The sequence below is a fragment of the Lipotes vexillifer genome, unplaced genomic scaffold (assembly GCF_000442215.2).
Source record: "Lipotes vexillifer unplaced genomic scaffold, Lipotes_vexillifer_v1.1 scaffold1, whole genome shotgun sequence".
NCBI classification, from domain to species: Eukaryota; Metazoa; Chordata; class Mammalia; order Artiodactyla; family Lipotidae; genus Lipotes; species Lipotes vexillifer.
Window position 1 is genome coordinate 509120 of NW_006779068.1, and position 16806 is coordinate 525925.

Sequence of the window (16806 nt, forward strand, 5' to 3'; positions counted from 1 at the left end):
TCTTTTGATTAGGTGCAATGTGGCAAAAGCCAGAAGGGGAAAGGTGGAAGGATAAGTTCTGACCTAAGGTTACTCTCCTTAATACTCACTAGCTTCCTCCTAGCATATTTATTTAGGAAATAAATTCTGAAATTTAGGATAGCTTTGAAAAACTTCCTTACAGAAATCCACTTATTCAATTTAAGTGTCTCAATAGTTCAGATGTAGTCACACAAATCCAAATAACCAAAGAAAGATTCACAGTCATCTCCAGAAATAGTTCACCTCTTCAAAAGATATTTTACAGATAAATATCAATTTTACTTTTCACAGAGCAAACAGCCTTTTTTCCTAAATGGACCAAATGTCTGGCTTTTGATATTCAGATCCTTGTGGGCTACATCACTTAAGGCAGCAAAGACTTGGCTTGCAGGACTACTATGTGATAGTCCTGTAAATTTTCCTAGTGAAAATGAGATGATTACAAGCCTTCTGGAATCCAACATGAAACTTTCATTTCTCTAGGGGTTATATAAAAAGAATTCCATTTATAGTTTGAAGCTACATAAAGATTAAGAAGGAAGAAAGTACCAGTGCTCAATTTAGATAAGAATTTGAATTGCTCCAAGGATAAATCATGAGTATACACAGATTAGTTCCAAGCTGGCTAGGAAAAAATGTGGAAAAATGGTTAAGCTTAATGAGAATGGAAACTAAGAGCAAGAATACATTTGGAGAGGTGAAAGCTTCTTAATTTATTAAAGAAGTTTTCTCAAACATAAAGTACATCAGAAATTAACTGTTAAATGTGGTTTATATAACTCATCTAAAAAAATCTGATGAAATCAGAAAATAATCTTTTATACCACCCACCTTTACAAAAATTTTTTATTAATTCTTAATTGTCAGATGCTCCAAGATTGTAGATTAGCCTCTTAGAACATATTAGCCCCTTTGAGCAGTCTTTCATGATACAAAGATACTATTTAGCAAAAAGCCATAATTCATTCTAATAGCAATATCATGCCTTGGCAATCACAGAGGCAAGGGACTGAACTACACCCTAGTGACCTGACCACGGGGAGTCGGAACAGGCAAGGGGAGAAAGTGAAGTGGGGGACTATTTCTGAAGTCCCTTCAAGCACCCCCTCCCAGGCTCAGGCGTCCTCTAAATACCCTCCTAGAAGTAAATGCAGCTTTTACTGGTATCCAGGAGATAGTGGTAGATTATATAAGGATTGCGTGACCCAGAGAAGGTCTCTGGCCTCAGTCTCCCTGTCTGTACAATATGCAGAAAGGGTTAAAACATAAAAACTCATTTTTCTCATAAAACTTCACTTTTTCTCTCTTTTGATCCTAAGATGAGATAAAAATTTACCTTCTGAAAGTAAACTGTTACCTTTACATGGGCAAGTTGTGACTTCATTGCAGGACGAAGACAAAATATAAGAATAAGGATTTATTAGAAAAGGAATAGGCCTCATTTAACTAGACTTGATCCTAAAATATGAGTAAATAAAATGCGTACAAGGTGAGATAGTATTAACAGGTTTGAAAAACATGGAATTTAAGTTTCATTTCAAACATCTTCAAAGTATTAGAAAAGTTAAAAATAAGGTTAAAGGCAATTAAATACATAATTCAATGAACAGCTTAATGAGCTAGTTGATTTATACTTTCCAGTGAAATTATTTTATATAGTATAAAATACTGGTAAAAAAGAGTTCGTAAAGGGAAAGGAGAGGCGGAAAAATCTGTATTTTAAAAAAGTTAACAAAATCAGTAATGTATAGCCCACTAAGAACCATAAAAAGGGAAACTCTGCTTCTTTTTACTTTGTCAAAGTTCTGCATCTGTTCCCGGTTGGTCAGCCAAGATTCCATGTCCTGGGCAGTCTGAATCACAAACGCTTCATAATCTGCAAACATCTGTGTAAAGCGGTTAGCAAAGACCTCTCGGAGCTGTACGTTGAGCTGGTAGTCCCTTAGTTCTGCCTCTTCACACTGCAGTTTTAAATCTTTTTCTTTTTCACTCAAAGAGGCAGAGAGGTCCATTTTTTCCACGGTCACACCAGTCCGCTTGGCTAGAGCCTGGAGGCGGGCTATGGTTTCGTTGCCCTTCAGTAACTCATACACGCTAATGTTATTAGCAGAGACGTTCCCATTCTTCTTGTCATTGACCAAGTCTTTCAGAACCAGATTCTTTAGCTTGGTGGCACTCTCACTACAATGTAGGCTGCCCTCAGGAGGGATCCCAAATTGAAGAAGAATTTCAGAGAGTTCTTGGATAAAATCTACTTTATTGGGGAACTGTGGAAATTCTTCAGGCAACTCAATAAAATGGTTGTCAATATCCACAAAACACAAATTAGCCTGAAAGAGGAAAAAGAAATACAAAGGTTTTTAAATTGGGAGATTGGGATTGACATATACACACTATTATATATAAAAGATAACTAATAAGAACCTGCTGTATATAGCACAGGGAACTCTATTCGGTGCTCTGTAATGACCTGTATGGAAATGGAGTCTAGAAGAGAGTGGATATATGTATATGTATGGCTGATTCACTTTGCTGTACAGCAGAAACAAACACAACATTGTAAATCGACTATACTTCAATTAAAAAATTAATTTAAAAAACTTTTACTTAATAAAATGCTAAAAGTATCAATTAAAAAATACAAAGGTTTTATAGTAATTTTATGTTCTAAAATATTCTTGCCAACTATTATAAACAAAATCAACTATTATAAAGAAAAGGTTGCACTGCCTTTTATGTTAACCTTCTCAGAGTTAAGAATATTTTATTCTTTAAAAATAAATCTCTGTTGCCAGCATTTTTCCCTATGTGAGGGAATATATAAGTATATATTTAATATATATGAATCATTTCCCCTGGGTCTCATCAGTTTATTATAATCTGGATATAACTCTGTAATACATGACATCGAATAGACTTTCCTTAAGACAGGTAAAAGCACACAGACTCATAGTACCTTACAAATTAGGCACTGGTGAAAATAAAATGCTTACTGAGCTTGAACTTTCTATGCCATTCCACTGCTCTAACACCGTTTATAATGTAGAATTAGCAATAACTGCTAAAATTTAGCAGCTATAGTACCCCAAAATGGAATGAAACTGGCAAAGAGCAATCCAGTCCACAGAAAACCCACAAATTTTCACTTTATCTAAAATTAGCTTCAACCTCTTACATGGCAAAACCATTTCAGAAGCCACTGGACGAAGAGCAGGAGGCAGAGAGCAGTGGACGCAAGTGCCTAGAGAAAGGTAAGTGACCAACCCTTGGGTAACTCAGACTTGACTTGAACATTTTTGAGTTGAGGAAAAGAGGAGACAGAAATAAGAGGAAATGTTTTTTGAGTTTGTTTACACTTTGGATTTTGAATTAAAAGACTTTTAAACATCTTTCAAATAGATATAGAAAATTCAAGGGGCTAAGTACCTGCCTAAAATTTGCATTGTCCCTCAGGTACTTGATGACAGTATATACAAAAACAGTATTTTACCTTTACTGTTCATACCCTCTTGATCAGAACAAGGTTGTCAGAATAAAGGAAAACTAAGCTCCTAAACTGGGGAGGAGGAGGGGGGCAAGGTAGTCCATCACATAAAACTGATCCTGACTGGATTAGTAGCTGGACACAAGGCATGGGGTGAAGTCAATAAACAGAATAGGAAGCCTCACCTCATGCTTCCCCATCTCCCCGCCCCTCAACAATGCCCCCAGGTCAGCAAGGAGAGAATTCATACTGTCTTCTGATCCTGAATGCCAAGGTAAGATGAAAAGAGGAGAGCAAACAATTAGGCTTCTGTTATTCTCTCCTTTTTTTTTTTAATGTCAAATTTTTAAAAAATAATTAACTAATTTTTTGGCCGCATTGGGTCTTCATTGCGGCACCTGGGCTTTCTCTAGCTGTGGTGAGTGGGGGGGCTACTCTTCATTGCAGTGTGTGGGCTTCTCACTGTGGTGGCTTCTCTTGCTGTGGAGCATGGGCTCTAGGCGTGTGGGCTTCAGTAGTTGTGGCTTACGGGCTCTAGAGCACAGGCTTAGTAGTTGTGGTGCATGGGCTCTGTAGTTGTGGCACACGGGCTTAGTTGCCCCGCGGCATGTGGGATCTTCCTGGACTAGGGCTTGAACCTGTGTCCCCTGCAATGGCAGGCAGATTCCTACCCACTGCACCACCAGGTAAGTCCCTGTTATTTTTGTTTGATCCCTGTTCTTCATGTTAGATACTGATAAGCAAGAAGTATAGCAAAATTCCAAATTAAGATTGATAAAAACTCAAGATTTTCCACCATCCAAAAACAGAATCAACAGTGATTCTTCAAGCCTAAAATAACCTTTGAATCCAACCCTTTAATTCTGCAGATGAAGAAACTGAGGCCCAAGAAGGTAGGTGACTTCCTGACACCTGTTCCAGGTACGCACCCTCAAACAGCCTGGTAGCTTAAGGGATTTTTTTCTTCTCCATTATGCCTCATCTCCAATGTCAATAGTTTTCTCTAAATAAAGTATAAGCTGAAGTCACATCTTACTGAAGATAGTAGTGCTATTACAGCTTTATTTAAATCCACATCTTTATATATGTTTCTACAGTCTCTAGAAAGTAGGATATACTGTAAGGCTTAAAGGGAGAAACTAGGTCACCATAATTCAGATGGATGATTCAATATCTTTAAAAATGGAAGAAAAAATTCACTAACTTGCTAATCTAAATGTTAACCAGCAACCTCTCACCACTTACATTTTGTACTGTATCCTTCATTAATGCCTTCCTGCTATCCTTTTCTATACCTCTCCTTCCCCTGTGAAAAGAGAAAAATGATACATTTGGGGAAATTTTAAAGCTTGTTATGCTCATGTAATCACTGCTGAGCCAAAAATGTGCAGCAAGGTGGATGTTCCAGCACCACAGCTATGGGCCTGTCTTCATGTTCCCGCGAGTCTCTCTCACCCTCCTATGCTGACTTACAGGGGCCTGAATTGGGGCATTGATTATTACAAAGTAGAAACAGGGAATGTAAACTTGTGTTATAAAAATTTATTGAAGAAAAACCAAAAAGCCCTTTTTCTAAAACAGATAAGAACTCCATACAATAGAGTATTCTAAGTCAGTTTCTCACTTTTAACACCATTAAATTAAAAAAAAAATTTAAGAACTCAAGAATAAAAAATATACTCAACATCTCAATCTTATGATGTTTTAGAACTAAATATTTCTTTTTTAAAAAATATTTAATTATTTATTTGGCTGTACCGGGTCTTAGTTGTGGCCCGTGGAATCCTCGTTGCCTCGTGCGGGAAATTTGTTGTGGCATGCAGGCGCTTTTAGTTGCGGCATGCATGTGGGATCTAGTTCCCCCACCAGGGATTGAACCCAGGCTCCCTGCATTGGGAGCACGGAGTCTTAACCACTGGACCAACAGGGAAGTCCCTAGAACTAAATATTTCTATATTTTTACTGATTAACACTGCCCAGAAGCCTTCATATGTAATTACTTCCAATTAAAAACAACAAACATTCCCTCAAAAGTAGGGGACAAGGACTTGAAGCTTAATGATCTCTTCTGCCATGAAGGCTTCCCATGTTCCTATCTTAAAGGCATCTTGATTTCCTCTGTATATATTCTTAGTTCTTTCATTCCTCTTATTCGTTTTTTTTTAGCCTGTGTTATTGATATTTGTAAATGTCTTATTTTGGAAATCAGAAATCACCTCTTAAAGGTGACATTTTTCTCTAGATGTCTCCCAGTATATTGTACACTAGTAGTGTATGATACAACTGTTTGATGAATGAATGAATAAGGCTTAAGGACATGGTCATTTTGTGGAACCTTAAAAATATAGGCAAGAGGAAGAAGTATCCAGGAATGTGAGTCCAGGGCAGCCCTCTTCATGTTTGGTAAGAGTCCTGGTTTCTCAATAGCTGAAGTTAAGCTGGTATAAGGGTAAGCCAGAGGGGCACATTTAACATTTTCATAAAATTTTAGGGCAAGATATGACAAAAAGAAAGTAGCAAAGCAATGCTGTTTCAGTTTTTCCCTAGATTTTTTTGTCTACCGTTCACTGTAAAGATGAGCAAGAATGGTAGAAAATGAGGTACAGTCTATGCAACTAATCCCCAGTGCCACATCCTTCCACCATCACTCTCCCCCCCCTCCCCCGACCAAAACAATATAACAAATCGCTACCTGTGCCTGTCATTTTGGAATCATGGGGCAAGTGAGTGGGTAGTTCATTATAAGTCTATGTAGTTATATTACTTAGCTAACAACTAAAATCATGTCTTCTTAAAATAATCATTTCGTAAACTTATTTTCACAACTATTCTAAGAAGTCCTCTCACTATTTTTAGCTATTAGTTTATTTTACAGTTTTCAAGGCAAGGGAGGGTATTACCAGTCACTTTTTTAAAATGACTATTTTTATACCCACTTCCTCCTCCAAATTCTGTGGAGTAGATTATTTCATCTCATTGTAAAATGAAACCAGAGCAAAGTGATATGCTATTAGCCTTTTCCTATAAAACAGTAATGCACTAATGAATACTTTCTATACAGAAGCAGTGTTCTTTTCACAGCTGATTCAGGTTATTTCTTATTATTCTACTCTATGAAAACATGAGTATGTATATTTATTAAATAGTGTTGGTTTAGTGAATGAAAAATTAGAAAATCACAGACATTACTGTAACAGCTTTCAGAATTTTTAAGTTTGTTTATTTTTAGAGTCAGAGGATACACACAGGCATAGAGACAGAAAGATTTCCTGACAAATACATCAAGGTGGCATTTAAAATTTCTCAACAATTATTACTCATGCAAAAATGGAAAGATAATATTTATGTGTCTAAAAATATATTTCATTAACATGCAAAGAGACCAGATACTCAACAAGAAGCTAAAACATGTCACTGTTTAAGTCTTTAAAACAAAATGCATGGGCTTCCCTGGTGGCTCAGTGGTTGAGAGTCCGCCTGCCGATGGAGGGGACGCGGGTTCCTGCCCCGGTCCGGGAGGATCCCACGTGCCGCGAAGCGGCTGGGCCCGTGGGCCATGGCCGCTGAGCCTGCGCGTCCGGAGCCTGTGCTCCGCAACGGGAGAGGCCAGAACAGTGAGAGGCCCGTGTACCGCAAAAAAAAAAAAAAAGAAAAAAGAAAAGAAAAGAAAACAAAATGCATTTGGCTAGTCTATTTCTTTTTCCTTAAAAATTTAAAGGACTTACTTCTTTGAACCAACAAGATACTTAGACTAATTTAATAAAAGAGAAAATGAGAGTTCAGGTATTAGAAAAAAGAGGTATAAGAGAGAGGGAGAAGCAGAGAACGTGCACAAGCTCAAAAAAAGAGCAAAACAGTTTGCATGTGTATTTTATATGATCTGAATCAAGCTATTTTCCCCTGAACAAAAATGTTAATTTTGGTAGGGAAACATTCATTAGAATAAAGTAAGCAGTGGATGATTACAGGAATCATTACTGGGTATAACGTCTGTGGCTCAGTGTGTTATTTTAAATTCATTTATTAAAATGAGAATCTCTATGGGTAATAAGAACAAATAAGAGTGAAGCACAGCATGAAAGATTTTATTAAGAAAGGTGCTAATTAAATAGTGAATAATATAATGTAATTAACCATTTTATGTTTTTTAATAGGCCATGGCACTGTCATCAATATTTCAATTCAAAGGCTTTACATTTCAATTCTGAGTACCATTAACAGCTAAAAATTAGATTCAAAATGCTTTCAAGAATTCCTGTTTATTTTCTTCTGAAACAACATTTGAAAATATAGCACACAGAAAGCACAGTAATCTTAAGGTAGACTAAAAGCTAAGGGTTAGAATTTTCATCGCAACCAGTGAGCTAAGCTAACATTTAGAAAAAGCTGATAACTGGCCTTACGTCTGAAAACAGACTACTAAAGTATTTAATATTTCCATGATCCCTAGCTTGCTGAAAGATGTTACTTTTCATTTGATAGAGGTCAAGAATCAAATTCACCTCAATTAATACAATAATTTAAAGGATGTTAAAATTGGGCTGTACCACTTAAAAACAAAATTTATAACAGGAATAGGGAAAAAGAAATAAAATGTTATTAAAATAATAAAGCTCCTAGATAATACTACTAGTGCTCCATCTTCACAAATTTACAGCTGTGAAAATTTGCCACTGTCCTGTTTTGATCCATGTTTAATTAATGACTATGTCATATAATAATCATCAGGAATCAGGATCTGCATTCTATGGCTGAGCCTCTGCCCTAGACCTACTTGGAAGAAGCAGAATAGCCAGAGACTCAGTTCAGACAAAGACAATGCTATCTAACAAAAGTGGGGTTTGACCTAAATCAACAAACAGCAAGTGCTTCATCGTTCACTGTAAGTTTTTACCTCTTGAGGAAGTTCTAGCTTAGAACGGTCAGTTCCTTCTTTTGACTGAAGGCCCATCAGATAAGGGACAGGAGCATCAAGAAAATGTAGCAGAGAAGCAGGGAGGATGGGCACATAAACATGCTGCCACTGAAATGGGAACAGAAGTGTGGTGATGCCTTCCGCCACAGTCATCAGGCGTTGATAATCTGTACAGAACAGCAACAACAAAAATGGAGGGGAAGATTACAAGTCAAAACATAATCACTGCATTAAGCTTGAAAATATCAATTTCCAGAAAAAATTCGTGTGCTAATAAATAAGTAAAATGTTTCTTCATGACCATGCAGAAAAGAGGTCAGCTCTATTCCACCATAATTAAAGAGTTAAATGGTTTCACTGAATGGTTTTAAGGGGGTATGAGTAGGTGGGAAACATCATTAAGCTTTTTGCTTCTGAAAACACTGGTATGTGTATTGACATTCCCTCAAAATGCAAAGCAAATAAGAACTAATAAAATTGCTCTTGGCACTTCTCCCATTTAAAATGTGTAAGAATATTGCTACTGATCACTTTTTATATACATGTATATCTACGCAATCCTCAATTCAGAGGCTCTGTTTTTCTTGTATAAATGATCATGGCTATAGCCTATAGTTATCCTTATTATATTTATTTTAGCCTTCATTTTGTGGGTACAAAAAGTCAACAGATATATGCATTCATAGTCACACTTCCTACATTAACCTCCAACTCAAATCTAGGGACAAAGTGAAAGCTACCAGAAAATTAGAGGTTGGTTTTTTTGTTGTGTTTTGTTTACACGAACTAATCTATCAAAACTAAAAACTGTCCACAGTATTAAAGTGCCTTCTCACCCCACCCCCAGTTTTATTGAAATATAATTGACATATAACATTTGGTGTACAAGATGATGATTTGATATATATATATATATATATATATATATATATATATATATATATATAGAAAAAAATTAGTGAACATTCATCAACTCACATAGCTACACATAAAGTGCCCTCTAAAACCACTCTGCCAAGGATGCTATACATACATATGTCTATATCCCTATTTAAACCTTCAGAGGCAGACGTGTTTCAGAATTCAGATTTTCTCTTTTTTAATTTAGAAAGGTAATATTGTGCATACCACACATACTTGAAATATCCAGAGCAGCACCCTATAATCAAATACATTAATGTTTCTGCAGCAAACTATATGAGTGTCCCAGTATACTCAAAGAACTTAAATAGGGTCACTTTGGTTCAGATCTGATTTTGCCGACAAATGAGTTTCCAAAAAAAGTTTGGTTTTCAGAATGGATACTGTGGAATTGTAATAATTCTCTCACAGAATTTATTGTGCACAAATACAGTAAAATCTGGGGGAGTAAGACTCTGGGGAAGTCTTTTTAAAAAGGTTAAGGGAAATGATCCGATGCTACTTGGTTCATATCAAACTCAAAGAACACCCAACCACGCAAAAGCAGGATGTTTTTCTATTAAAATTTTTTCTTGTGTTGTTTTATAATCTGTAAATGACTATCTTTAATAGTCTACAATGGGATTTTGGTCATGAATCATCAGCTATCCATAGCCTACATGTATTTAAAATTTTCCTTATTTGATTCATTATAAAATTTTAGGTGAAAACCTGTTTACAGGAATACTTCTAAAAAACAAATACCAGGGCTTCCCTGGTGGCGCAGTGGTTGGGAGTCCGCCTGCCGATGCAGGAGACGCAGGTTCATGCCCTGGTCCGGGAGGATCCCACATGCCGCGGAGCGGCTGGGCCCGTGAGCCATGGCCGTTGAGCCTGCGCGTCCAGAGCCTGTGCTCCGCAGCGGGGGAGGCCACAACAGTGACAGGCCCACATACCGCAAAAAAAAAACACAAAAAAACCCCCAAATACCAGGCAGCTTGAGGGAAGAGGGTGTTTGCTATTCTGTGGGTTGCACAGTGACCTTGCTTGGAGTGGATGGTCCCGTGAGACCGTTTATGCTCTACAGAGCAACATGGCTCAGCTATGAGCATCCAATCAGTCTACAGTGATAGGGAGGCTGAGCTGAGAGCTAGATCAGTTCCTGGGTGTCAGGGGCTTTTTAATTTCTTTCTCAATTAAAAGCCAGACACAGGTGAAAGGGTCAGGGTTTTAAACAGTCAGATCCTGTGCCAGTTATCTATTGATCTATTCACTGAGCTCCAAATCACTCTATAGGTGGTCTATGAAAATGGATTGGACCGTAAGCATGTTCTCTTTTATAGTGAACACACCGGAAAACTTTGCCAGAGAGGACAGCGGAGAGACTGCAGGAGGAAGCGCTTCTGCTCCCTGGTTTTGGAGTGTAGTGGGCAAGGTGCAGTGTTTTGTGTGTTCTTGCTCCTTCTGCATGGCTGATCACTGGTGTGGATATGTGAGGACATCTGGTGTCCCACTTCCCCGGCCACACGCCCAGAGTGGGCAGCCTCAGTGACTGGGCCCTCCTAATGCGGATACGGCACACTCATATCTCACACAGCCACCTGGTGCCCTGACAACTTCTGTGTGCCTGCTCACCAGCCACAGCTCACTTAGACCAGGGAGGTTTGTCTTGTCTTCTGCTTGTCTGGTGACTGAGGATCAGCTCTGGCCCAAGCAACCCACTGACCTCCACCATCCAATGAGCTGCCACCACAGCATTCAGTGAGATATGAACCTCAGCCTTGGGAAGTGGGTCCCCTTCCAAGTTTGTCCTTCCTAGGGTACCCTTTAGAGTTTTCTTCATGTCTTTATAGTTTCCTGTTATAGTTTAATAACTTCTTATTACATTCCTCTATTTAAATTACTGTGTGGTTTAATCTGTCTCCTGATTGAACCTATCCTGAAAGGCAGAAGGTTTTAAGCCATCATATCAAATCCCTAGCAGCTTGGCTACTTTATTTGCTGTTGATGGAAAATGTTCAATCTCAAAGGAAACATAAATTCTTTAAGGAATGGAAACCAGCATCTTGGGCTGTTTTCTTGCTTTGATTATGGTAAACTTTCACTTGGGAAGTGAAAATAAATTATATGTTTTCCCCTCTTCTAGTAGACATGAAAGACTGATACACATGGTTTATTTTTCCTTCACCACGATTCCACCAACTTGTGGGTGTTCTATGTCTATTCTTTTTTCCAGTTCTGCTTTCTCAAGATTGGTTTAAATGCCATACACATTTTAATAATGCAGTTACTTAGCAGAAACAAGACAATTCTTTTTAACTGAATCAAGAAATAAAAGGTAGTTTTCTTCTTTAAGCATGTTTTTAAAAATTTAAATAATTTGGAAAATTATTTTTTCTTTGATACTCAAAGTGAGGAATGTGTAATAAGTTTCCACATTTAAGACATGCCTCAGCATGGCGTGAGGCTCTTCATAACTTGGCCCTTTCCTGCCTCATTTCTTACCACCACATATACAGTCAAATCATCTGCTTAAAATTCATTTACTGAACATGAAATATTTTCACAGGTCCCTGAGCCTCTGTACACCCCTTCCCTCTGCCCAGAATGTCTCTTCCCCTTGCAGTACCTGGCTAAGTTCCACTTTTTCCTTAGGCAGTGGTTCTTTTGGAAAGCATTCCCTGAATACTTCTTATCGTCACGAGAGTCCCTTCCACAGTACCCCACCTCTATTTCCATCACACTAATTATTCCTCTCACTAAAACTATTAAAATTCAATTATAATTATCTGTTCATGAATCTCTCTGCTCTTCCCTGCTAACCATCACCTGCTGGAGAGCAATGACTATATATATATATATATATTCCAGAAAAGGAGAAAATGTTGCTATTAATGGTAACTTGGGAATTGGCAGAGAGATTTTAGTAATTTAAAATCAGTCTTTTAAAGCCTCTCCCATTGCGGAGCACAGGCTCCGGACGCACAGGCTCAGCGGCCATGGCTCACGGGCCCAGCTGCTCCGCAGCATGTGGGATCTTCCCAGACCGGGGCACGAACCGGTGTCCCCTGCATCGGCAGGAGGACTCTCAACCACTGCACCACCAGGGAAGCCCATGACTATATTTTTAATCTCAGAATTTCTAGCACTTGGTACGGGACCTACTACATAGTGAGTGATCAATGAATGTGTACTAAGAAATTAATATGTTAACATCTAAGACATGTAAAATGAAACAAAACTACTGGACATTATGCTTGCCTATGTTATACAAAAAAACATACTGCCAAAAATTTGCCTAGCAGTGGAACAGACACAGACTCTGAGATGGCCTGGCCTCTGCTGTCTCACCCCCGGGTCTCGGCCCCTGTCCACCAGCATCACTGTGGAGAATAAGGTCAGCCCCGTGAGGACAGTCCAGCGGCCTGGGGCTGGAGCTGAGGTTGGGGGCACAGGACCCATGTTGCAGGCTGAGGAGATGGCTGAGTGACACAGAGCAGGTCCAGTGCTGGCTGGTGGTGCAATGCCCCATGAAAAGGCCATGATTATCAGGGTTTACATACTGCAAAGCACTGCCAGTGGAGGTGTGAGGATGGTGGTGTACAGCACACCTCTGGTGAACATCCTGATGCAGCTGAAAGATTATACATTTACTAACCCAAGGCAGTGACTAGTTACTAACTGAGCCAGGCTGGCTTTGAGGGCTTGGACCCATGCATAATTCAGCTTATCTTCCTAGTTCACAAAGATATCACAAAAGGCAGAATACAAATTCAAATGAACATTAAAAAAAAATCACCCTCGATGATGGCTGAAAAGTGAGCTACATTTTGCTTTTGATTGTGACAAAGATTAAAAAGAAAATCACAGCAAAGGTGTGGAGAAAAGGGTATTCTCATACATGGCCTTATAAAGGCAGCATAAATTGCTAGAGCTTTGTACTTGGCAATATCTATCAAAAGCTTAAAAAATATACAGATGATCTGACCCAGCAATTCTAGTAATTTATCACATAAATATACAAAAACATATGTACATGGACGCTTATGTATAAAGTGTCATTTATAACAATAAACTATTTATAATCCCCTAAGTAACTAACAAAAGGGTTAGATTTATGGCCAGTTATATAATGAAATATGCTGAAGCTATTAAAAGAATATCTATATTATCAACATGGAAAACCAAAGTGTGTTTGGCAGCAGCAGGAAGCAGCTAAGTACTAAAAACGTGCTGAAACTCCACTGCTGGGTATGTGCCCAAAAGAACTGAAAGCAGAGTGCTGAAGATATATTTGTACATCTATGTTTATAGTACCATTATTCGCAGTAGCCCAAAGGTGGAAACTATCCAGGCATCCGTCAATGGATGAATGGATAAACAAAATGTGGTATATACATACAATGGAAAGTTATTCAGCCTTATAAAGGCAGGAAATCCTGACATATGCTACAACATGGGTGAACCTTAAGGACATTATGCTAAGTGAAATAAGCCTGTCAAAGAAAGACAAATATTGTATAATTCCACTTACAAGAGGTATCTAAAGTAGTCAGTTCATACAAACAAACGAAGAATGGTGGTTGTCAGGAAGGGGCTAAGAGGAGTGCAAAATGCGGAGTTATTGTTTAATGGGTATAGAGTTTCAGCTTTTCAAGAAGAAAAAAGCTCTGGAGATTGGTTGCACAACAATGTGAATATACTTAATGCTACTGAACTTTTCACTAAGCAATAGTTAAGATGGTAAATTTATGGGGTATTTTTTCTTGCCACAATTTTTAAAACTTGCTGAATATAATCTATATGGAAATAATCTCTGGGAAGTGGAATCCCTCCAAAATGGATCTATGAGAATAAATAATTTGAATCTGACTTGAAAAGGATTTATTTGATATGAGATGACTTTTTAAAAAAGTATACATGTTTCAAAGTCAAATAGGCTTGCAAAATAGGCAATGAACTATATATTCATTGAGAATTGTTTTCTAAATTAAAAGGTCTTGTTTAATTCATAATTTTAAATAAAATATAGCTTCCTATAAATATATATATCTATACATTCATAAAAATATAATTTTCTAACACTCATGAGGATATGTGAAAAGTAGTATCTTATTGCTTCAATGAAGGTTAAAACAAAGTATTTATGCACATACTATGTACTTAAATTATTTAATGTAGATTAAATATAATTGGTAATTGTTGGTAAAAGAGAAAAAAGATCTGGATTATTTTCCTATTTTACATTACTAATAGTTACATTAATATGCCTAGCAGTTGTTACATTCTGTAATAACTGTCACAATCAATCTGTTCATTTTAATTTTAGTTCAGTGATCTTTTTTAAACATTTCTATTTACAGCAGTGCTGTAGACTAGGACTCCAAAACTAGTCTACAAATGGTAAATAAAATAGCTATATAACACCAATATATGACTATGAATTTGCCAAAAAAAAAATAAGGGAAGTTGGGGCTTCCCTGGTGGCGCAGTGGTTAAGAATCTGCCTGCCAATGCAGGGGACACGGGTTCGAGCCCTGGTCTGGGAAGATCCCACATGCCACGTAGCAACTAAGCCTGTGCGCCACAACTACTGAGCCTGCGTTCTAGAGCCCGCGAGCCACAACTACTGAATCCCGCGTGCCTAGAGTCTGTGCTCCGCAGCAAGAGAAGCCACCACAATGAGAAGCCCATGCACCACAACGAAGAGTAGCCCCCGCTCACCACAACTACAGAAAGCTCGTGTGCAGCAATGAAGACCCAGTGCAGTTAAAAACAAATAAATAAAATAAATAAATTTAAAAAAATAAAAATAAGGGTAGTCATTGGAGGCTGGGAACAAAATGTGAGCAAGAGTCCAGGGTGGTAAAACTCAAACGTCTGGCTGTCTTTGGAGTGTTTACTGATCTAAGGCGGCCTAGAGCTTCGGTTTTACTTCTGTGCATGTTGAGGGACAAAGTCCAAGAAGGGCTGGAATTAAGATGGTAGATCCTCTTGCAAAAGACCTGTATACAGAGAAGTATAAGACACCGATGAAGAAATTAAAGACAACACAAACAGATGGAGCTATATACCATGTTCCTGGACTGGAAAAATCAACATTGTGAAAATGACTACACTACCCAAAGCAATCTACAGATTCAATGCAATCCCCATCAAACTACCAATGACATTTTTCACAGAACAAAAACAAAAAATTTCACAGTGTGTTTGGGAACACAAATGACCCCGAATAGCAAAAAAAATCTTGAGAAAGACAAATGCAGCTGGAGGAATCTGGCTCCCTGACTTCAGACTATACTACAAAGCTACAGTAATCAAGATAATATGGTACTGGCACAAAAACAACAAAAACAGAAATACAGATGAATGGAACAGGATAGAAAGCCCAGAGATAAACCCATGCACATATGGTCACCTTATCTCTGATAAAGGAGGCAAGAATATACAATGGAGAAAAGACAGCCTCTTCAATAAGTGGTGCTGGGAAAACTGAACAGCTACATGTAAAAGAATGAAATTAGAACGCTTTCTAACACCAAACACAAAAATAAACTCAAAATGGACTAAAGACCTAAATGTAAGGCCAGATACTTAGAGGAAACTCTACGAGGAAAATTCTTAGAGGAAAACATAGGCAGAACACTCTATGACATAAATCACAGCAAGATCCTTTTTGACCCATCTCCTAGAGAAATGGAAATAAAAATAAACAAATGGGACCTAATGAAACTTAAAAGCTTTTGTACAGCAAAGAAAACCATAAACAACATGAAAAGACAACCCTCAGAAAGGAGAAAAAATTTGCAAACAAAGCAACTGACAAAGGACTAATCTCCAAAATATACAAGTAGCTCATGCAGCTCAATAACAAAAAAAACAAACAATCCAATCAAAAAATGGGCAGAAGACCTAAACAGACCTTTCTCCAAAGAAGATATACAGGCTGCCAACAAACACATGAAAGGATGCTCAACATCACTAATCATTAGAGAAATGCAAATCAAAACCACAGTGTATCACCTCACACCAGTCTGAATGGCCATCATCAAAAAATCTACAAACAGGGCTTCCCTGGTGGCGCAGTGGCTGAGAGTCCGCCTGCCAATGCAGGGGACACGGGTTTGTGCCCCGGTCCGGGAAGATCCCACATGCCGCGGAGCGGCTGGGCCCGTGAGCAATGGCCGCTGAGCCTGCGCGTCCAGAGCCTGTGCTCTGCAACGGGAGAGGCCACAACAGTGAGAGGCCCGTGTATCACAAAAAAAAAGAAAAAAAAAAAAATCTACAAACAGTAAATGCTGGAGAGCGTGTGGAGAAAAGGGAACCCTCTTGCACTGTTGGTGGGAATGTAAATTGATACAGCCACTGTGGAGAACAGTATGGAGGTTCCTTAAGAAACTAAAAATAGAACTACCATATGACCCAGCAATCCCACTACTGGGCATATACCCTGAGAAAACCATAATTCAAAAAGAGTCATGTACCA

At 38.2% G+C, this 16806-nt stretch overlaps 1 protein-coding gene across 1 annotated transcript in view; it reads right to left on the bottom strand.

Annotated features, from left to right (window-relative positions):
* DENND5B (DENN domain containing 5B) overlaps positions 1-16806 on the bottom strand; it is a 208011-nt gene that overhangs the window by 61715 nt on the left and 129490 nt on the right. Inside the window, 2 exon segments of the mRNA XM_007452177.1 lie at positions 1815-2351; positions 8400-8587. Of these exon segments, the coding sequence (XP_007452239.1) occupies positions 1815-2351; positions 8400-8587 (725 nt within the window).